Source organism: Geotrypetes seraphini, chromosome 2 (assembly GCF_902459505.1).
Source record: "Geotrypetes seraphini chromosome 2, aGeoSer1.1, whole genome shotgun sequence".
In the NCBI taxonomy this organism is placed as follows: Eukaryota; Metazoa; Chordata; class Amphibia; order Gymnophiona; family Dermophiidae; genus Geotrypetes; species Geotrypetes seraphini.
Genome location: NC_047085.1, coordinates 126,635,605 through 126,659,120, shown reverse-complemented (window position 1 = coordinate 126,659,120; position 23,516 = coordinate 126,635,605). Strand labels below are relative to the sequence as shown.

General features: G+C 42.0%; 1 protein-coding gene across 10 annotated transcripts in view; it reads left to right on the top strand.

Moving 5' to 3' along the window:
* Nucleotides 1–23,516, top strand: part of DTNA (dystrobrevin alpha) — a 597,879-nt gene that overhangs the window by 338,545 nt on the left and 235,818 nt on the right. For all 10 annotated transcript variants that reach the window (XM_033933728.1, XM_033933727.1, XM_033933729.1 and 7 more), the window contains one exon: nt 3,055–3,135. In XM_033933728.1, the coding sequence (XP_033789619.1) occupies nt 3,055–3,135 (81 nt within the window). The remainder of the gene's footprint in view (nt 1–3,054; nt 3,136–23,516) is intronic.

Below are 23,516 nucleotides of genomic sequence, written 5' to 3'. Positions count from 1 at the left end.
TTATGCAGCTCTAGGCATCACCCTAGGACTGCGATAGGCGCCCGAAATGTGGGCCAGCAAAATGCTGGTTTACATTTCAAATAGACGCGGCCACTGAGCCGATCACAGCAAGGGAATCTCCCTGCCACGATCAGTTTAGCGGCTGCAGCAGGGAACCCATTCCCCCCACTAAGTCAGCCGGCAGGAGGTTTGCCCCCTCCCTCTTGCTGGAGACCCTGAAGCCCCCCTCTGAATGTCTGCAGCAGGAGGAGTGCCCAATACCTCCTGCTGCAATGGCGAACTCTCCCAACACAGTCCAAGGCAGGAAGGATGTCCACTCCTCCTGCCACTGGCCCCATGATCCTCCAAACCCCACCAAACATTACCCGACTCCACCCCTGACACTCCCTGACTCTACCCTGACATAAGAACATAAGATTTGCCACTCATGGGTCAGACCAGTGGTCCATCGTGCCCAGCAGTCTGCTCATGCAGCGGCCCTTAGGTCAAAGACCAGTGCCCTATTTGAGTTTAGCCTTACTTGCGCATGTTCTGTTCCAGCAGGAGCTTATCCAACCTTGTCTAGAATCCCTGAAGGGTGCTTTCCCCTATAACAGCCTCCGGGAGAGCGTTCCAGAACTCCACCACTCTCTGGGTGAAGAAGAACTTCCTTACGTTTGTACGGAATCTTTTCCCTTCTAACTTAAGCAAGTGCCCTCTCGTTCTCTTCACTTTGGAGAGGGTGAACAATCTCTCTGTATCTACTAAGTCAATTCCCTTCAATATCTTGAATGTTTCAATCATGTCCCCTCTCAGTGTTCTTGTTTCAAGGGAGAAGAGGCCCAGTTTCTCTAGCCTCTCGTTGAACAGCAACTCCCCCAGCCCCTTAACCATTTTTTCGCTCTTCTCTGGACCCTTTCAAATAGTACTATGTCCTTTTTCATGTACAGCGACCAGTGTTGGAAGCAGTATTCCAGGTGGGGGTGTACCATGGCCCGGTATAACGGCATGATAACCTTTTCAGATCTGTTTGTGATCTCCTTCTTAATCATTCCTAGCATTCTGTTTGCCCTTTTCTCCGCCGCCACACATTGCGCGGACAGTTTCATTGACTTGTCCACAAGTACTCCCAAGTCTTTTTCCTGGAGGCTCTCTCCAAGTATAGCACCAGACATCCTGTATTCATGCATATGATTTTGGTTACCGACATGCATCACCTTGCACTTGTCCACGCTGAACCTCATTTGCCATTTCGCGGCCTATTCCTCGAGCATATTTATGTCTCTTTCTAGGTTTTCACAATCCTTCTGTGTCCTCACTACTCTGAATAACTTTGTATCGTCCACAAATTTAATCACCTCACTCATTGTGCCAATTTCTAGGTCATTTATAAATATGTTGAAGAGCACAGGCCCGAGCACTGAACCCTGCGGCACGCCACTCATGACGCTTTTCCAGTATGAGTATTGTCAATTCACCCCCACTCTCTGTTTCCTATCCGCCAACCAAATTTTAATCCACGTGAGTATATCACCCTCCATTCCATGGCTCGCAATTTTTCAAAGTAGACGTTCATGTGAAACCTTTTCGAATACCTTCTGAAAATCTAGATAGACAATGTCGATCGGGTCACCTTTGTCTATCTGCCCATATACTCCTTCGAAGAAGTGCAGTAAGTTTGTCAGGCAAGATCTTCCTTTGCTGAAGTCGTGCTGTCTGGTCCTCATCAATTTGTGTCCGTCAAGGTGATCGATGATGTAGTCCTTAATCAGCGCCTATACCATCTTTCCTGGTACCGAAATCAGACTCACCGGTCTATAGTGTTCTGGATCTCCCTTCGAACCTTTCTTGAAGATCGGTGTAACATTCGCCACTTTCTAGTCTTCCATAATCTTTCCTGGTTTGATTGACAGATTTGCTATTAGTTGGAGCAGTTCAGCTATAACCCTCAAGATGCCCCTGAGACTCTCCGATTCCACCCTGACAACTCCCTGACACCCCCAAGATCCCCCTATTATCCCCCAAGATGCCCCTGCCAGCCCCAGAATGCCCCCGTACCTTTATCTGATGGCTGGCAAGGGTGATACCCACTCCCTCCTGTCAGCAGGCCCACCACTGCAAAATGGTGGGCCTTCTCCTTCTTGGTGCATTCTGGGATGCACCAGGGAGGGGCCTAAGGCCCTGATTGTCTAAGATTCCTAAAGCCCCTCCCATAGGAGGGGCCTTAGGTATCTGGGTCTACTGGAGTCTTAGGCCTCCTTCCCAGTGCATCCTGGGATGCACTCAGATTGGCCTAAGACTCCGATTGTCCAGATACCTAAACAGCATGAAAGATAAACTAACTAGAGCCAATGCCTTGCCAGAATTGAGGAAGTCCCTTATTGCTATCATTTCTATCCTGTGTTAATTTCTTATTGTCACTATTCTGTATGTTGTTGGACCTCTTCTGTAGGTTCTACAAGTGATTATTTTTCAATCCAGGTGTCTATGGCTCCTCTGAGAAAAATCCTACACAAAAAAATCCAGTTTAGCACACAGAACAGCAAATGATGGTTCTGGTGGACAGAGGGGAAAATGGGAAAAGTATTCTCAGGATCTAAGCTGACTGGATGCTTCCTTCAGAGCATAAAAAATTTCCATAATGTGCAATGTATCTAAAATTTAATTTGTTTAGCCAGTCAAAAAAATGTACAGGAAAATGAAAACAAAAATCAAAAAAACCTCCTCACAATCTCAATTAAAGAGTCCAAATATGGCAACTTCTGGTACATACTTATAGGTGCACTGCACAGGGTCTTGGAAAGTGAGAAGCTTGTGAAGTTCTCTGGGCTTTGAGAGAGTCTTGCTTTATGTAATCTTGAAATTGCTGGTCAATGATGTTTCTTTCTAGCTTTCACATATGAATGTATTTTGTTTAAAATAATAACACAGCTATAGGCTTAGTTTGGATTAGGCAGATAACTCCTATTAATGTACCTTATTTTGCATGCTAATATGGTATCCTTCACTAATGCTAATAAGAAACTAAATGCTAATAAGAAACTAAATATGTCCATATATTTTTTCTTCAATTAGGAGCCCAAGATTTGGATCGTATTCGATTGTCTACGTACCGAACTGCATGCAAGCTGAGATTTGTACAGAAGAAATGCAATTGTAAGTATGTGGGCTTAACCTGCCTTTCTCATTTCATAGCAACAGTGCTATTTGGGATCCTCAGAACACCAGGTGCCCTGGTTACTGGATATATTTCAGTCTTAATTCTGGAGATCGCACCTTCAAAAAGATATAAAAACAATGGTGTCGGTCCAGAGGAAGGCTACTAAAATGGTGTGTGGTTTTCTTCATAAGGCATATGGGGACGGACTTAAAGATCTCAATATGTATACTTTGGAGGAAAGGCGGGAGAGGGGAGATATGATAGATATTTAAATATCTACAAGGCGTAAATGCACATGAAGCGAGTCTTTCATTTGAAAGACCTGACGAAGTTTGAAGAATGGACTGAAATTTGGCAGCTAAAATTTAATGCTAAGAAATGCAAGGTCATGCATTTGGGCTGCAAAAATCTGAGGGAATGGTACAGTTTAGGGGATGAAGAACTTATGTGCACGACAGAAGAGCGGGACTTGGTTGTGATTGTATGTGATGATCTTAAGGTGGCCAAACAGGTTGAAAAGGTGACGGTGAAAGCTAGAAGGATGCTAGGGTGCATAGGGAGAGGTATGGCCAGTAGAAAAAAGTAGGTATTGATGTCCTGTATAAGATTTTGGTGAGACCTCATTTAGAATATTGTGTACAATTCTGGAGGCTGCACCTTCAAAAAGATATAAAAAGGATGGAGTCGGTCCAAAGGAAGGCTACTAAAATGGTATGTGGTCTTAAAGATCTCAATCTGTATACTTTGGAGGAAAGGCGGGAGAGGGGAGATAGGATAGAGACGTTTAATACCTACGTAATATAAATGAGCATGAGTCGAATCTTTTTCATTTGAAAGGAAACTCTGCAATGAGAGGGCATAGGATGAAGTTAAGAGGTGATAGGCTCTGGAGTAATCTAAGGAAATACCATTTTACAGAAAGGGTGGTAGATGCATGAAACAGTCTCCCAGAAGAGGTGGTGGTGACAGAGACTGTGTCTGAATTCAAAAGGGCCTGGGATAGGCACGTGGGTTCTCTCAGAGAGAGAAAGAGATAATGGTTACTGCAGATGTGTAGACTAGATGGACCATTTAGCCTTTATCTGCCATCATGTTTCTGTGTTTCTTTGAAAGGAAGCTCTGGAATGGAGGGCATAGGATGAAGTTAAGAGGTGGTAGGCGCAGGAGTAATCTAAGGAAATACTATTTTTTATAGAAAGGGTGGTAGATGTGTGGAACAGTCTCCCGAAGGAAGTAGTGAAGACAGAGACGGTCTGAATTCAAGAAAGCCTGGGATAGGCACGTGGGATCTCTTAGAGAGAGGAAGAAATAAGGGTGTCTGTGGATGGGCAGACTGGATGGGCCATTTGACCTTTATCTGCTATCATGTTTCTATGTTTAATCCTAGGTCTTGTTGTGCTATCATATTTTAATACAATTTTTCCAAATATTTGGCAGATGAAATTGTGTATTTGTCTTTAGTCACACCCTTTAGTTTTAATGCTCTACTTCCATGAGTTCACTTTTCATTTATTCATACTATATCAGTGGCCTGCATGCATCTGTGCAGTGAGATTTTGGTAAAGATCAGAATAGCAGGTTAATGTACTATTTAGATTCTTGATAGTGGGTGTGATGGATCTGGAGGACTTTCAAAAACATTACGGTAATTGAAATTCTTTTTCAGGGCTTGGACAAAATTAGGATGGAAAAAGGGAGCTCCACAAAAATTGTTTATCTTACCTACCACTGAATTAACTGAGCAATTTTTTTAAAATTTTTGCTAGGACATTCTATCTCAATTAGCTTTTTGATTCTCAGTTTATGAAACAGCAGAAACTACTTTATTGGCTGACAGCAAGTTTTGTTTAGTAGACAGGAATAAAAGCAACCTTGTAATGACCCAGCAATGTTGAAGGAAATATGGTAGATTAGACACTGTAACATAGTAAATGACAGCAGATAAAGACCTGAATGTTCCATCCAATCTGCCCAATAGTTACAAGCATTATAAATTTATAATTAAATTATTTTTTATCTTTGATATTTCTGGGCCATAGACTGTAAAGTCCGCCTGGTACTATAAGTCTGCCAAGTACCGTCCTCGTGTTCCAAATTACTGGAGTTCCCGTCAAAGGCCTCCTCAGCCCATCCTAAACCAAATTGCCATATATAGGACCATGTACCGACCTTAGTTCTTCAATTTATATCCTTCATTTTCTGATTAGAGATCATCTGTGTTCATCCCACACGTTTTTGAATTCCATCACCATTTTCCTCTGCACCATCTCCTGCAGGAGGGCATCAACCACTCTCTCCGTGAAAAAGAATTTCCTAACATTACTCCTAACCTCTCATATGAGGAAAGACTAAAAAGGTTAGAGCTCTTCAGCTTGGAAAAGAGACGGCTAAGGGGAGATATGATTGAAGTCTACAAAATCCTGAGTGGTGTAGAACGAGTACAAGTGGATCGATTTTTTTACTGCATCAAGATTTACAAAGACTAGGGGACACTTGATGAAGTTACAGAGTAACACTTTTAAAACCAATAGGAGGAAATATATTTTCACTCAGAGAATAGTTAAGTTCTGGAACGTATTGCCAGAGGATGTGATAAGAGTAGTTAATATAGCTGGTTTTAAAAAAGGGTTGGACAAATTCTTGGAGGAAAAGTCCATAGTCTGCTGTTGAGACAAACATGGCACAGTAGCATGGAATGCTGCTACTATTTGAGTTTTTGCCAGGTACTTGTGACTTGTATTGGCCTCCGCGAAGTAGGATACTGGGCTAGATGGACCATTGGTCTGACCCAGTAAGGCTATTCGTATGTTCTCAGTTTATGTCGTCTAGTTTTACCATATTCCCTTCTCTGGAAAAAATTTGGTTCTGTAGTAAGACCTTTCAAGTATTTAAACTTTCTATTTAACACAAACAAACAAAAGGTTAGTTTCTGTTCTTTGCCATAAGGAGAGGAGAGGAGGACATTTCTCTGGGTAAGTATACATTATTTTACTCTGTGCTTTGATAATCTTGAGGTAAAAGCTAAATTGTAGGTTTCTTTATAAAGACAATTAAGATCTTAAAAGAGCAAACTTAGCTAGTTTCCGTAGTTTTATAAGTTTTTAAACTTGAACTTTATGCTAGTCTCTGGTAGGCATAGCAGGGTCAGGCTCAGTCTTCATTCCCACCCACCCTCCCCACTCCTGCCTATCCCTTATGCATTTCTGTACTTTAGTCTTAATAGTCAATTATTCTAATTAGGATAACAAGAGACCTGTTTATTACATATTCTTATTACATTTCATTACTTATAAGAATCAAACACTAAATAAAGCATACAATATAATCCAAAGGCTCTCTCCATACTAGTCAAATATTCCTAATCTTAATAAGGTTAAATTAATCAGCACAATACAGTAATACTAAGATGTAGACAGTAGTCCAGCAGGAAGAGAGGTGCTATCCAGTCTTATCCAGTTCTTTGGTTGCCCAGTCAAAGAATTTATCAGTGACTTTACCATCTTTCCCGGTAGCGAGGTCAGACTCACCGGTCTGTAGTTCCCCGGATCTCCCCTCGAACCTTTCTTGAAGATCGGTGTAACATTCTCCACCTTCCAGTCTTCTGGAATCTTTCCCGATTTGATCGACAGATTGGCTATTAGTTGAAGCAGTTCAGCTATGGTCCCTTTCAGTTCCTTGATGACCCTCGGATGGATGCCATCCAGTCCCGGGGATTTATCGTTCTTAAGCCTATCAATCTGCCTACATACCTCCTCTAGACTGACCGTCAATCCTGTCAGCTTTCCGTCTTCGTTTCCAGCATATAGCCTGATGGGTTCCGGTATGCTGTGTACATCTTCTTCGGTAAATACAGATGCAAAAAATGTGTTCAGTTTGTCAGCGATTGCTTTGTCCTCCTTTAGCGTTCCCTTTATTCCATGTTCATCCAACGGTCCCACCACTTCGTTTGCGGCTCGTTTCACCTTAATATATCGAAAGAACGGCTTGAAGTTCTTCGCCTCCTTGGCTATTTTTCCTCGTCTGTTTTGGCCCCTTTTACCGCCTTATGGCACCTGTGTTGATGTTGTTTGTGCTTGTTCCAGTTTTCATCCGTTTTTGACCTTTTCCATTCCTTAAATGAAGTTTCTTGTCACTGTTTCTGTGGTGTTGAATTGTATGCAGAGTCTAGCTTCTTGGTGGTTCAGTTTAACTTTTGTCTACGTATTTCTGTTTTACCACCTCCCCGTGGCTTTTAGCGCAGGCTACGACGGTAACAGCTCTAATGCTCAAAGGAATTCTATGAGCATCAAAGCTGTTATTGCCATGGCCTGTGCTAAAAATCACACTACGGTTTTTTAAAAGGTGGGTTTGTGATTACCTATCTCATACTGGGCAAAGGTGTTTTCTGTTTTCTGTGTGTAAGAAAGGCATGGTTCTCTGTTAGCATTGACTTTGCAGGATCAATCTCTACTAGTCTGGCTTTAGTTTTACAATGGGTGTATTGATGTGCCACAGCTCACTGCAGTATGTAAGATGCTGCCTTTTCCTATGTACACTCTTGTTGTGTGACATGTGGATTGTTACTAAAAATCATGTTTTTCATATAGATGGGGAAGGGGTTTGTCAAAAAAATGATGGGCCCTGGGTATTACATATGCTAGGTACGCTACTGGGGGGACGGCCCCAGGCTAGCCAAAGGAAGTTTGTATTCATTGTTTCCACTACTAGCAACCCATAGCAAGTGAATGGTTGGGGGAAGGGAGGAATGGGAGAGATTCTGATGGTGAGGGATGGGCAGGAAGAAAGACAGATATGCTAGACTGTGGGTGCGAGGAACAGGAAGCCAGTGCATGAAGGAAAGGTACAAGTCTGGACCACACTACTCAGTTGTAAAATCATCTAGGCAGTGTGCACATTCAAAGCTCTTGGGGAGAACAATGAAAATTGTACAGGCCTCATGTGTTCTGAATTGAAAGTTTTGTAAAACTGTCCTCTATCAATCTTTAATCTTCGTTATGTACGGTAGTCTTATAGAAATACCTACTTATTAAGCAGTTTGGAAGGTGTCAACTAGGCAAGAATCTTTTCAGTTTGTGGACCAAAGTTATGGAATGAGCTGCACTTAGATGTACTCATAAGGAATGAACCAAATCTTTTGCTTTTTGAAAGAAAGTAAAAGCAAGACTCTTTTAAAGGCATTTCGATTTCATTATTTATGGTTTTAAGTGTTTGGATTTAATTTGTCTCTAGATATCTTTTTTTTTTTTTTTTAATTCTTTATTGATTTTCAAACTTTGATAGTGCAATACAGTTGGTAAATCAGAAATACTGCATAAAACGCACTATTAACTATACAATTATACAGTCATTTTCTCCCATCCTCATCTTAATTATTAATACAATAATACATATGATGTGATTACAATATTGTAATTAAATAATTTAACTCCTCAAAGTAGATTTCCCTCCCCCCACCCACCCACCCATCCTCCCTGGATGTGTAAAGAAATCTAATGAAAAGGGAAGAAACATGACCCTTACTGTAATGCAACAAAAGTAGTCAATGGACTCCATACATCATTAAAGGACTTACTAGTCCCCAAACGTTCTGCAGTCATTCTTTCATATTTATATGTGGTACACACATTTACCCACCAAAAACTGTAATTAATCCTATCATGGTTCTTCCAATTATGTGTGATCAGTTGAACACCTATTCCTGTCTCTAGATATCTTTATTTGATATGAATGTTGTAATTTTGCAGTTTTTTTATGATGCATTGTGATATGCTGTATGCTTAATTTGTGAACTGCCTAGAAAGGCTTTAATAGGCAGACTCGTATATAGTAACAAGTGAAATGAAATAAAAGTTAAGGGTATACTTTTTCCTGTTCAGGAACATAAGAACAGCCTTACTGGGTTAGATCAATGATCCATCTAGCCCAGTATCCTGTCTTCATGGAGGCCAATGCAAGTCATAAGTACCTTGCAAAAACCCATAAACACACTGTGTCAACTCCCCCCCTCCCAACCCGGTAATATGAAATATGCATGTACTTTTCATATTGTTGATAATTATATAAATGTTAGTGCCTTGATTATAAAATTGCCTTCTCAGTGGAAACAGATTTGCACATATACTGTGGAGCAATAATCCTTCACACGTAAACTAGGCCAGGCTTATCGCAAGAGCCTGCTCTTCTGCTACCTCACTTGTAGCTTATTCCTCTTAGCTACATCCACCTGCTGGCAGGGATCAAGCAATTAATTCATCAAGTAAAAATAGTAGCAGCATTCCATGTCACCGATCCAGGGCAAGCAGTGGCTTCCCCCATGTCTGACTCAACAGCAGACTATGGACTTTTCCTCCTGGAACTTCTACAAACCAGATACATTAACCACTCTTACCACATCCTCTGGCAACGCATTCCAGAGCTTAACTATTCTCTGAGTGAAAAAAAGTATTTCCCCCTATTTCTTTTAAAAGTATTACTCTATAACTTCGAGTGTCCCCTAGTCTTTGTAAATCTTGATGCAATAAAAAATCGATCCACGTGTACCCGTTCTACACCACTCGAGATTTTGTAGACTTCAATTATATCTCCCCTCAGCCGTCTCTTTTCCAAGCTGAAATAGACTATCATGAGGCTGTACTCATTCTACACTAGAGAATGACACGGTGACAAAATTCATCACTGTTCCTATCCCCGCGGATAACTGCGGGAAACCATCTTCATGTCATTCTTTAAGGAGAGAGGGAAGAATCAGAGTATAATTGGGCACAACCACTGACCCGCAAGCTTTGCTTTGAAGAATGCTGGTGTAGAAGGACTGAGGTTGAAATAGACACTAGAAAATGACATGGGATTATTTCCTGTGGTTATCCGCGGGGACGGGAACGGTGATGAGTTTTGGCACTATGTCATTCTCTATTCTACACCACTCAGGATTTTGTAGACTTCAATTATATCTCCCCTCAGCCGTCTCTTTTCCAAGCTGAAGAAGGCTATCATGAGGCTGTACTCATTCTACACCACTCAGGATTTTGTAGATTTCAATCATATCTCCCCTCAGCCGTATCTCTTTTCCAAGCTGAGAAAGGCTATCATGAGGTAATAAACTAAAGCAGTGCAGCCTGGTGATGTGTTTATGATCTGTGTGAAGCAGAATGATGTGGCAGTGTTCAAGGGCAGTGGTAATTGCATGATGCAAAAAGCTCTGTTCCCCTGTTCTGTATGTATTTTGTAGATTTTCAGATGCATTATTGTCTTTCAGAAGGTACCACTAAAGCTGCTGTGTCCCAACTGTGATCTGTTTGGGGAAATAGTTGAAGCAGGTTGTTTCTGTGGGAAAATCCATAACCCAATATTTTTATCTGTTTTCCTTGTCGCAGAGCCAGTCTTTCTAGTGCATGTAAAAGGCTTTTAGCTACATATATAGCAGGATGAGGTACAACATATTTAGTAAAACATGCACAGTGACATCTAGTGGCCAGTCATAGACACTGTTCAATTTTGGCACCTATTTAATAAATAATGCATATTCTCAGAAACATAGATACATAGAGCATGATGGCCTAACTGATCTGTCCATCCATACCAATTCTCAGCATTACTGGCCCTCCCCATGCTTTTTTGAATTCAGTTATGGTTCTTGTCTCCACCTGCACCACCTTCATGCTTCCACTACCCTTGCCTTAAAGAAATATTTCCCTAGATTAATCCTCCCTTTGTTTCAGAGATTCTTTTTGTGTCTCTATTATATTCCCTACCCCACGTTTCCTTCAGAGTGTTACACATTTATCTTTTTAAGTGTTTCCCATATGCTTTGTAGTGTTGCGTATGCAGTATCAGTCCAAATACATTGAGATTTGGAGAGCAGATGTTTTGAAATGAGAATGAGTTGAAGTCCGCCTGCCTTCCCTGACTTCATCCACTTTGTTCTTTTGTCTTCACTTTTGAGGATGACAGAGCTGCCAAGTTACATTTTGATCAGACCTGGTTTACAACTTGCATCCTAAAACAACGTAGCATGTATAATCCATGATTCTACTTATTGAAATCGACGTTGAAGGTCCCTTAATGCATCAGAATAGGGTTAACTGAGTGAGATCCAGGGCTGACTTAAAATCTCACTTTTGGAACTGGGTGAATTAGTACATGTGGGATGGATTTTTTTTTTTTTTAACTTTTCAGAATACAGTTCTACTTCTGTAAGGACCCATAAAAAATGCCAGCTACATACATAAACTTATTGTATCAACCTCCCCCCCCCAAACCCGATCATATGAAATATGCATGTATTTTTCGTATTGTTGATAATTATATAAATGTTAGTGCCTAGATTATAAGATTGCCTTCTCAGTGGAAACAGATTTGCACATATACTATGCTGCAATAATCCTTCACACGTAAACTAGGCCAGGCTTATTGCAAGAGCCTGCTCTTCTGCTACCTCACTTGTAGCTTATTCCTCTTAGCTACATCCACCTGCTGGCAGGGATCAAGCAATTCATCAAGTAATAATCTTTGGTACCTACTTCCTTGCAGTTCAGATATCAGCTTCTGACCCAGGTACCATGGTAGCATGGAATATTGCTACACCTTGGGTTTTGGCTAGGTACTAGTGACCTGGATTGGCCACCGTGAGAACGGGCTACTGGGCTTGATGGATCATTGGTCTGACCCAATAAAGCTATTCTTATGTTCAGGTTTCTTCCATCCACAGGAAGACTCTGCTATATCTCAATTTCCATCCTCTTGTAGTCCAGTAGTCTCCTCCTTTAAGCACTACACTGTCACTGGACTGAACAGAAATAGTAGTCCTTTGTTCTGATTGGAGGAGCTAAGGGCCTTTTGTTCAGGTGGATTTTATTCACTGCATTTACTCCCAGGGATTGATTTTGTGATTCACCAGGGGTTTTTGTTATATCACTTCCTGGAAAGGCTGAAGCTGTTTGTTGGTTTCTAGTTACCATTTCTACCTTTTCCCCTGACCCCCGTGTCTTCCTAAATGACAGGTCATAAACTCCATCCTACCCACCTTTAAACATAAAGATAACTTAACAAAACAAACAGCATACAACAATAATTTTACAAAGGCAGGATATGGACATCTAATTGTAGAACATCTCTATGGCAAGGGGGTACGATTTGGGACATCCAACTTTGATCACAGAAGGGGAAGGGATGTCCATATCTAAAAATATGGACATTGTTATTTAGTACTCTGGTACTTGGCACTAGAGAATGACATGTGGATAAATTTTACCCTGTCCTTGCAGGAACTCATTGTCCCATCCCATTCTGGAGAGTTCTTTTCCTGTCACTGCCCCATTCCTGCAAGCTCTGTTCTCATCTGCACAAGCCTCAAGCACTTTAAAATAATATAATAATAATTATTTATTTTCTTGTATACCACCCTGCCAACAGTTCTAGGCAGTTCACAACAGGACAATTGAGACATTTCAGCACAAGATACAGTTCCAAAAAAGTGCTATTACATACATCAGTCTAATACAGCATTAGTTAAAATACAATTTCAAATATTGGTATGAATTAAAACATGAGTTAAAAATATTTTAAAAACTAAAAACTTCATCAGGAGTATTAAAAATCAGCATTCTTGTTTATCAAATAAGTAAGTTTTTAATAATTTCCTAAATGTAAAGTAAGAGTAAAATTGAGCAATCAATGGGCTTAACCAGAAGTTCATCTTCCCAGCCTGATACTCCAATGTCCTGTCCAAAAAAGTCTTATAACGACAGGCCTTTGGGGTAGAGAAGATGAACATACCTGAATTTCTAGTACATTTTATTGAATAAGACAGTTTCAAATAGGAAACCAAGTAAGAGGGCAATAATCCAAAAAGCGCCTTGGAACAGGTACACCCAAACTTAAAAAACACTCTGGCCCCAAATGGCAGCCAATGAAGTTTGGCATAAAAAGGACTGACATGATCATATTTTTAAGACCAAAAATCAAACTAACTGCAACATCCTGAACTAATCGGAGTCTTAATAAAATCTTTTTTGGTAGCCCCAAATAAACAATATTACAATAATCCAAAGTGGACAATACAGTAGATTGGACCAGTAACCGAAAGGATTCCATATCAAAAAACTTTTTGATGGTCCTCAATTTCCACAATAATGCGTAACTTTTTTTAAATTAATAAATCTGTATGCTTCCTAAAAGTTAAACTACGATCCAAAGTTATTCCCAAAATTTTCAAATTTGACACTATCTCGAAACTTTGACCCTTCAATTGTATAGTTGTTTCCTGAATTTTTTCATTAGGGCTTGCCAGAAAAAAACAGTTTTTTCAGAATTAAGCTTCAACCTTATATAATCATAAGTGTTCAAAGCTTGTGTGGTTAAAGCAGAGCTTACAGGAATGGGAATAGGACAGGGACAAAACTCGCGGGGAAATTGAGTTTCTGCAGGGACAGGGACAAATTTGTCCCCGTTTCATTCTCTACTTGGCACATCCAAGTTATAGAAAGGTGCTGTGATTGAGCAGCTGAACACTGGAGGGAAGGCATGACACCTTCTTAAAACCCAGTAGTTGCTGCCCCCTCCGTCTCCCCTGAATGTAAAACTGGCAAGGGATACCAGCCTCTATTGCAGCTTCAGGTATTGTAATGGGGAGCTGAAACAGACTCAAAAATAGCACCTGCAGCTTTTCCCCTCCTCCATATCCCTCAGAAAGATGGGCTGAAAAACGTAGCTTCCCATATTGCAGAGCCTGGCCCAATTCAAACAGGACTGCAACTAGGGGAAGAAAAAGCAGGACTGAACTAAGAAAAGAGGAAGCGCTGGCTAGCCCCAAAACAGTATGCTTGAGAAGCACTTCCAGAACCAAACCCACCAATTCTGTTCCATGTTTTGAGGTTTTACCTTGGAACTAAGCTTGAGGGGATTTTAAGAGCTCAGAGCTGGCAAGAGTAGGAGAGGAGAATGAGAAAGGCAGCCTAGCTACTACAGGGAAGCTCTCCTGGAGGAACCTATGGGCATTTTTCTCACAGGCGAACTGGGGCATGGTTAATAATGAATAGGTTTTTAAGGGAAATTCCTAAAACCCTTGTGGATGAATCCCTTGAGGGAGAAAACGAAAAGGGGCGTAAGACTGAGTGTAGATGAGTGGCAGTAAGTCTGTCCACAGAAGAGAGAAGCTGATTTTATTAAGAGGAGTTTTTCTCACTAAGGCCCAGATTCTCACAACTTTAAGGGGAAAGGGATTGGGACTTGTATACTGCCTTTTTGTAGTTATACAACCAAACTCAAAGTGGTTTGCATACAGATACTTCAAGCATATTCCCTATCTGTCCCGGTGGTCTCACAATCTATCTAATGTACCTGGGGCAGTGGAGGATTAAGAGACTTGCCCATGGTCACAGGGAGCAGCATGAGGTTTGAACCCACAACCCTCAAAGCATTATGTCCCACTCATAGGAGGGGCCTTAAACAAACTTGGCCAATCAGAGTCTCAGGCCCCTGGTGCATCCCAGGAAGCACCGGGAAGGGGAAGGCCTACCCATTTTGAAGAGGTGGGCCAGCTGGCTAGAGGGAGTAGGCATCAGACTTTTATTTTTTATTTGGAGCCGGGAACTTGCCTTCATGGAACTAAGCACTGTAATTTGGGCAATCCTGAAGACAAATGAGAGGATTAATCCTGAACTATGCTGACTGGCTGAGTGTATTGGAATTTAAAGGGCCAATGGGTTCAGATTTAATGAGAGACCTTGATGATTTTCCTTTGTGTTTAAGGCACTGTGGACGATGGGAAGCCCAGATATAGTTGTCCTAATAAATTTAGTTGCTGATATTTACAGGAGTAAGGGTCATTTTTGAGAAGGATGAAGTTCTGTGAGCTGTTAAAGGTACACAAATGGAGCCGATGCCGGCTGCCATTCCACAGTATTGTGGACATTCGTAACAGAGCAGAATGCAAATCTGAGGAGTAGCCTAATGTCTAGTGCAGCGGACTGAGACCCAAGGGGCCCACGATTGAAATACCACTTCAGCTCTTTTTTAAATTATGTTTAATTGTGAGCCCTCTGGTGCCAGAAAAAATACCTGAATATATACAGTGTTCTCCTCAGGGCCTTTCAGCCGGGCGCTCCGCCCAGCTAATTTAGATGAGCGCCCGGCTGTAATCTCGATGGCAATCCTGCTGCTGCTGCTGCCTTCTGCTCAACATTAAAAAAAAAAACCTTCTCACCGGTTTGGAGATTTACCGGGCTGACTCGGCACAGCTTGAATCGCAGGAGCCTGACTTTTTTTTTTTTTTTTAGTTTTTAACGCCAGCAAGCGACTTGAACCCATGCTCCGGGGCTCTAACATGTGAATGCCGCTTCTCTCTGAAACCGGAAGTCACGTCCCGAGGGGGGAAGAGAAGGGAAGTCGGCATGCACACGCCCCGGAGCATGGGTTCGCTATAGGAGACAGGTCAGCTTACAACTTGCTCTTGATTGCTTCGGGCTTTCCTCACTGCCAGGTCCTGCCCAGTGTTCCCTCTAAGGTGAGCGCATGAGCGATCGCTCACTATTTGCAGTGGCGTCGCTCATGCTTCTTCTGGTGTCGCTCACTCGAGCGGAGGTGAGAGGAAGCGGCGGCGGTGGTGGTCTGCCCTGCTCGCCTAAGATGCAGCAGCGATGACTCCTTTCATGATCCCCGCAATCAGTGGCGTATTAAGTGGGGGGCGATCCGCCCCTTGGTCTCATTGGTGTAATGCCGGCCCTGCAGCTCCGGACTTCCCCACACCTGCCCCCCCTTCGGATCGCTATTATTTTAAATGTTATAGCGGCGGCGCTGTATCCATTAGTGGAGACATCTAACCTCGGCTTGCCCCGGAACTCTTACTGCAACAGTGACTTCCTGTTCCTGCCTAGACGGGCGGCTGCTGCAGTAAGAGTTCCGGGGCAGGCCGAGGTTAGACGTCTCCACTGATGGATACAGCTCCGCGGCTATAACATTTAAAATAATAGTGATCCGAAGGGGGGGGGGAGGAGAAGGTGCGGGGAAGTCCGGAGCTACAGGGCCGACGTTAGAGGGAGTAAGAGTTGATGGTGCCGCAGGGTCCCGCGGGGGGGGGGGAAGGGAGGAAGGAAGAAGAGGAACCGAAGCATGGCAATTGTGGGGAAGTCCAGAGCTGCAGGGAAGAGTGTTGCGGTACCCAGCTGGAGGGAGAAGGAAGATGAGGGAGGGAATGAAAGGAGATGCCAGGGCTTGGAGGGTAGGAGGAAGGTATGCCAGACTAAGGGAAAAGGAAGGGGGAGATGTGAGAGCATGGAGGAGGAGCGAAAGATGGAAGAAAAGGAAAGGAGATAGATGCCAGAGAATCAGGGAAGGGGAGATACCAGACTATGGGGTGCAAAGGAAAGAAAGGAGAAGAGAGAGATGCCAGAGCATAGGGGATGCGGTGGTGACAGAGAGAAAAAAATGGAGAGTTGGCAGAGCTGACTGGCTTTGGGGGTGGGCAAAATCTGGAAGGCAGTGGGGGACATAAGAAGGAAGCACTGGGGGCACAAAGGACATGGGAAGGAGGCACTGGGGGCACTATGGACACGGGAAGGAGGCACTGGGGGCACTAAGGACATGGGAAGGAAGGAGGGAGGGAATAGAAAGGGACAATTGTTGGGCCTGAGTGCAGAAAGAAAGAAAGGATACACAGTCAATTAATAGATGTCCCCTTTTGATGAAAAAAATAAATGGTCACGTTACCACTGACTTACTTTCTCTTCAGCAGAGTCAGCATCCGCGCTAAGGTGCAGGAAGGTCCCGCGATGACTCGTCTGCTAGCTCTGCTCTGGAAGAAGTAAGTTACGTCGGAGGGGGTGGACCCGGCAGACGCAGTCATTGCGGGACTTTGCCGCAACTCCCTGCGTCTCCCGGGTCCACCCCTCCAACGTAACTTACTTCTTCCAGAGCAGAGCCAGCAGACGAGTCATCGCGGGCCCTTCCAGCATGCGGCTGCTGAGTCCGCTCTAGAGCAAGTACATCAGAGTGGGGTGGATTGGCAGCAGGCAGCTACAATCATCGCGGGACCTTGCTGCATGAAGGGAGAGAAAGGAGCAGGACTGCTGGAATGGAAGAGTGGTGGAGGGAAAGAAAGGGGGCAGGGTGGTATGGAAGGGTGGTGCTGATGGAATTGATCTACAGAGAAAGGGGAGAGACATAAGGGGGAAGGATATTGGAGGGAAAGAAAGGGGGAAGATGCTGATTGAAGAGGGGTGGATGGAGGGAGAAAGGGCAGACATTGGATGGTAGTGGGGAGCCTATGCTGGATGGAAGTGCAGATGGGAGAGATAAGGGAGCAAATGCCAGAAGGAAATGGGAGGAGAGAAAGAGGGGAGCAGATGCTGGATGATAAGTGGACAGAGAGAGGAGAAGGTACTAGATGGAAGGGTTGGAGAAAGAGGGTACATGATGGAAGGAGGGGATAAATAAAAGGAGGACACATGATGGGGAGAAAAGGATTGAGTTAGGGAAACACTGGAGGGGTGAGGGAAAGAGGTGGCAAGCTTTAGGTAGACAGTAAAAAAGGACATTGATGAGAGGGTAGTAAGAACATAATCTAGACAGATGCAGAAAATAAATTGAAAAGGGAAATGAGGGAAAAAAGGGAAAGGGATTGCAGAGGAGAGGTGTGGGAGAGGGAAGGCGAGGAGAGAGATGCCAGACCAATGGGGGTGAAAGGAGAGATGGAAGGGGGAGGCATACAGTTTCTGGAAGGGGCATAGAAGGAGAGAAGATGCCATATAGGGGAAGAGAGACGGCAGACAGTGGATGGAAGAAAGAGAGTTACAAGAAGATGAGGAAAGCAGAAACCACAGATGACAAAGGTAGAAAAAAATTTCTATTTATTTATTGCTTTAGGAGACATGTGTCACTGTTTCTGTGAAGCATTGTATGCAGAGTCCAGCTTCTTGCTGGTTCAATTTAACCTTTGTCTATGTATTTTTATTTTATCCCCCCTTTTACAAAACTGTGAAGCGTTTTTTAGCACCAGCCGTGGTGGTAGCAGCTCTGATGCTCAGAATTTTATGAGCATCAGAGCTGTTACCTCCGTAGCTAAAATCCACACTACAGTTTTGTAAAAGAGGGAGGGGTTAGTTTGTGATTACATATTCCATATTAGGTGAAGGTGTGTTCTGTGTGTTCGAAAGACATAGTTTTCTGTTAGGATTGACGGTGTAGGATTGATCTGTGCTGGTCTGGCTTGTTTAGTTTTACAATGGGTGTATTGATGTACTGTTCACTGCAATATGTAAGATGCTGCCTTTTCCTAGGTACTCATGTGTGACGTGTGGCTTGTTACTAAAAATCATGTTTTTCGTACAGATGGGGGGGGGGGGTGCCAAAAAATGATGGGCCCCGGGTGTTACATATGCTAGGTACACCACTGCATTATGTAAAGATACCAGAAAACTGGCGAAGCAAAAACTTTAAGTAAATTGTTATTCTTCTAAGTTTTGAGTATTTAACCCTCCCACAATCTCATGGGCACTCGTTTCAAGTTTCAAGTTTATTGAGATTTTGATTTAAACGCAATATCAAATATTTTCAATGTGTATAACAAAAATAAATTTTGGGAAATAAATAAAACCATTTGAACAATAAACATACAAACATATCCATAGATGATTAAAAATACATAAGGAGTATAGCAAAATAAAAAAGAAGCAGATAAAGATCAATCACACAGGTGCCCTTCAAGGCTCAGTAACACCTCTGCATAAATTATGTGGAAGAGGTCTGGAAGTGGGGATAGCATCTATTTCATATCCTCAGTGAGACCTCAGGAAGGAACCTAGTGATCAAAACATTATTAGAGGTGTTGTACAGCCATTTCTTGTATGACTGGATGAGCTATATTTATCTTTTTTTTTTAGTTGTTTAAATTCATGCAGAAATAAATGGTTAGATTGAACCTAATGACTTCATTAACGCATTTCCCTTTTTTAAACCTCTATACTATTTGAAAGAGAGTGAATATCTAATTATTCACTTCTAGAATTGGATACTTCTTAAATTTAGTAAAGTGTCAAACCTTAAAAAAGGAAGTCATATCGAGCATTGGAAAATAATAATAATTAACTAATAAAAATAGTATACATTTAATTTTCCCCACCCCGCCCACCCAGCTGGAAAAAATTTCTGGGGAGAACACTGATATATTTTCTGAATATGTATCTGAATACATAAGACACTTACACTTCTGAAGGCTATTGAAATGGTATTACATTTAGGTACACTAGGGGGCTCATTTTCAAAAAAGATAGACATCCAAAAGATGGCAGAAATTGGCACTGGAACATCTTACTAGATAAAACGTCTTAAGTAGGCATTTTCAAAACTGATTTTTTAGACATCCATCTGGTCATTTTGTCAGCAGAGTGTCTGGATCTTAAGGGGGTTTATTAGAGGTGTGTTTTATGTGGGTTTAGGGCTGGCTTAGTTAGCACTTGGATGTTTTACAACAATAATCACAACAAAACACTTCCACCAGATATAGTACAATGGATGGAATCATCACCAAGACCAGCAAACACAAACCAATCTTAGCCTGCACGAGTTAATTTAAATGCAAAAAAGGAAGAAAAGAATCTCAGAAAATGTGGCACAGCACAGCCGCCACAACGGCTTAAGGTCTACCCCAACAAAACCTCATGGGCATCCAAAAACCTCCTTTTTGCCAAATTCAAAATGACTGTGCAATGCAGTGAATAAGAACTGGATAATAGTGCAAAAACTACTTATCTTATCTTTGTCTTGTGCAGAGGATCGGCTGGTCTTGGTGAAGATTCCATCCATCGCACTATATCTGGTGAAAATGTTTTGTTGTGATTATCGTTTGTTTACACCATACTGTGTTTATTGGGTTACAGCAATAATCAAACATTTTACAAAATGTTCAGAGCACAATTTGGACGTTTTGGACTAGACCTGTTTTTAAAATGAAAAATGGCCAAAAAGGTACCCAAACTGACCAGATGACCACTGGGGGGATGAAAATATGGCCTCTACATACCCCCTCCCACCCCCTAGATATCTGTATGAAAAGGTCTCTGGAGTAGCCTGGAGGGCAGTGCAGCGGACTGCAAAAAAGGAAATCCAGGCCCATATGCCACCCTAGCTAGTAAGAACATAAGCAATGTCTCCGCTGGGTCAGACCCGAGGTCCATCGTGCCCAGCAGTCCGCTCACGCGGCGGCCCAACAGGTCCAGGACCTGTGCATTCATCCTCTATCTATACCCCTCTATCCCCTTTTCCAGCAGGAAGTTGTCCAATCCTTTCTTAAACCCTAGTACCTTACTCTGCCCTAGTGTACATGTGTGGTGGAAAGTGTGAACCCACCAAAACCCCACTGCCATATAGACTCCTGCAGGCATAAGGGCTATTGGGGTGGTAGACAAGTGAGTACAGTAGGTTTTGGGTTGGGTTTTTTTGGGTTTGTTTTTTTTGAGAACTCACCATATAATGTAAGAGGGTTATTATGGTAAGATGTGCACCTGGTACCCTTAATGTGAAGTTCACAGTAGTGACCCCTAGGGTACCTCACTGCTCTGCTGGTATGTCTGTGTGGTCAGTCCATTAAAAATGCTGGCCCCTCCTATATGCAAATAGATCGCTTTGGATGTTCTTAATTTAGACTTTTTTTTCGATAAAGCAAAAAAAAAAAAAAAAATTAGACATCTTGCAGGTTCGAAAATGGACATTTTCTCCATCCAATTTTTGGATATTTTTCTCAAAACATTCAAAGTCAGACTTAGATGTCCTATTGAAAATGACCCTCCACATATTTCTCTGTCTCTAGAGGGCTCCCCCCCCCAAAAAAAAAAAGCACAAACAGTTAAAGTGGGGTTTGATCCTGGATCCCCTGAGTCTCAAACCACCGCTCTAACCATCATACTGTACTACCCCTCTGCTCTACATCGGTGTCTGTGTGTCTATTTTATAAAATGGGAGTTCTTATGCAGCCACACATATGTCCATGTCCCTTGTTTCCCCCCCTTTGAGAATTTACTATTGCTGAGTGCCTAAATTATATTCAAAATTTCACTAAATTCCAGAATTTAGGAGCATAAAAAGTGGGTGGGAGCAAGGGCGGGTTTGGGGTAAGGAAAAAGTTAGAAGTTTAGCATTGATTTTTAGCATTAGGCTCCTAAATAAAGATGAATTTGCAGCTTATGGTCCTAAGCTTGGCTGAAAATAAGGAATAAATTTAGGAGCTCAGCTTTTTCTGAATATTGGGCTCATATTTTATTCTGGCATCTGGAGCAGTACAAGTGACACTTATAGCACTGCTGAATATAGAAATCTGTTTCAAAATTTTCCTCAGGTTTCCTGCTGAAGGTCACCCTGGCAATGTTTCAGCAATTTTTATTGCATAATTGCCAGTACTATTTGTCTTTTTTTACAGTTCCTAAAGAAGGAAACAGTGAATATGGTAGTTCTCAAAGTTTGGGCACACTTGGAGTCAGTACTTCCTTTGGGAGAAATAAGTGTTTCCAAACATCTTGCAACCACATAAATCTTTCTATTCTTTCTTTAGGAATGTTTTCCTACCCCTCCCCCTTGCTTAATTCTTCTAGTTTAGAAATATTCTTATGTCTCCTTGTATGTGCTGCATATTTGAGATCTCCCCATAGATTTTCATAAGAACATAAGAATAGCCTTACTTGGTCAGACCAATGATCCATCTAGTCTAGTAGCTGTCTTCACAATGGCCAATCCAGATCCCTAGTACCTGGCCAAAACCCAAAGAGTAGCAACATTCCATGCTCCCAATCCAAGGCAAAGTCAAAAAAGAAATATGCAGGGGTAACTTGTTCAAATCGAACTACTATCGAGTGACTCAAGAGGTCAATAGAACAGAAATAAAGTCACCACTAGTTCATCAATACATATAAGGAACTAATTTTTGTTTAGAACTCTGCTCAGAGACATGAAGGCTGAAAACTCGGCCTCACCTACCAATCATTGCAGTGTTCAAAAAGGGATTTTAAATGTAAAGTATCTTTGAATATGCTAGCTAAAAAGCTATGCTGAGAGTATAAATACTTCCATGAGTTTTCTAATTAAGCTTTAAATAAACTTAGCTTTGAATAGTGACTGGTTCCGAACAATTAGAAAACTCATGGAAGTATTTATACTCTCAGCATAGCTTTTTAGCTAGCATATTCAAAGATACTTTACATTTAAAATCCCTTTTTGAACACTGCAATGATTGGTAGGTGAGGCCGAGTTTTCAGCCTTCATGTCTCTGAGCAGAGTTCTAAACAAAAATTAGTTCCTTATATGTATTGATGAACTAGTGGTGACTTTATTTCTGTCCCAATCCAAGGCAAGCAGTGGCTTCCCCATGTCTTTCTCAATAACAGACTATGGACTTTTTCTCCAGGAAATTGTCCAAACCTTTCTTAAAACCAGCTATGCTATCCACTCTTACCACAACCTCTGGCTGCACGTTCCAGAGTTTAACTATTCTCTGAGTGAAAAAAATATTTCCTTCTATTGGTTTTAAAAGTATTTCCCTGTAACTTCATCGAATGTCCCCTAGTCTTTGTAATTCTATGAGAGTCAGACCATTTAGCACGCCGGCTCATGCTATAAACCTCTAGTGTAGCTTGATAAAAGGGGCCCTTAATGATCTAAATAATCTTCTTGGGGCATATGACATTGCCCAAGAAGAAAGATAAGGTGGTAACCAATTCAAATAAAGCTTCTGTGAGCTAATATAAGTATTTTAAACTCGACTTGAGTTTTCTTCAGGATTCATGTGGATGACATAGGGCTCCTTTTACTAGCGCATGCAGGAAATTACCGCGTGCTACACTGCGCGCTATGCTTCTAGAACTAACGCCAGCTTAATGCTGGCGTTGAGGTCTAGGACGCGCTATTCTGCGTGTTAAAGCCCTAATGCGGCTTAGTAAAAGGAGCACATAATGTCCGCCTAGTTTTCAATTGAGGATGGGGCTCAAAAATCCAATATTTTTCAGTGTTTTCATACATCAATCCAATAGATTAATTATAAAAATTATTTCTCGAGATCCTGCATATGTCTCAATAGGGCTCATTTTCAAAGCACTTAAAAGCACCATAGGTTACTATTGGTACTTTGTGTATCTAAGTACTTTAAAAATGAGCCTAAAAAATTTGTTAGTTTTAAAAATGAGACATGTGGGACTATCAGTTAAGGCTGAAATCACACTCAGGGTCCTTTTTACAGAGCTGTGGTAGCAAGTTTGCCGTGGTAAATGCACCAAAGCCCATAGGAATCATGGGCTGTATCCCGTAGAAGTTTCGTCAGCCGTAAGCCCGAGGTCATAATGCCGTTGTACAGATCCATGGTGAGGCCGCATTATCAAAAAGATGTGCGGAGAGTTGAGTC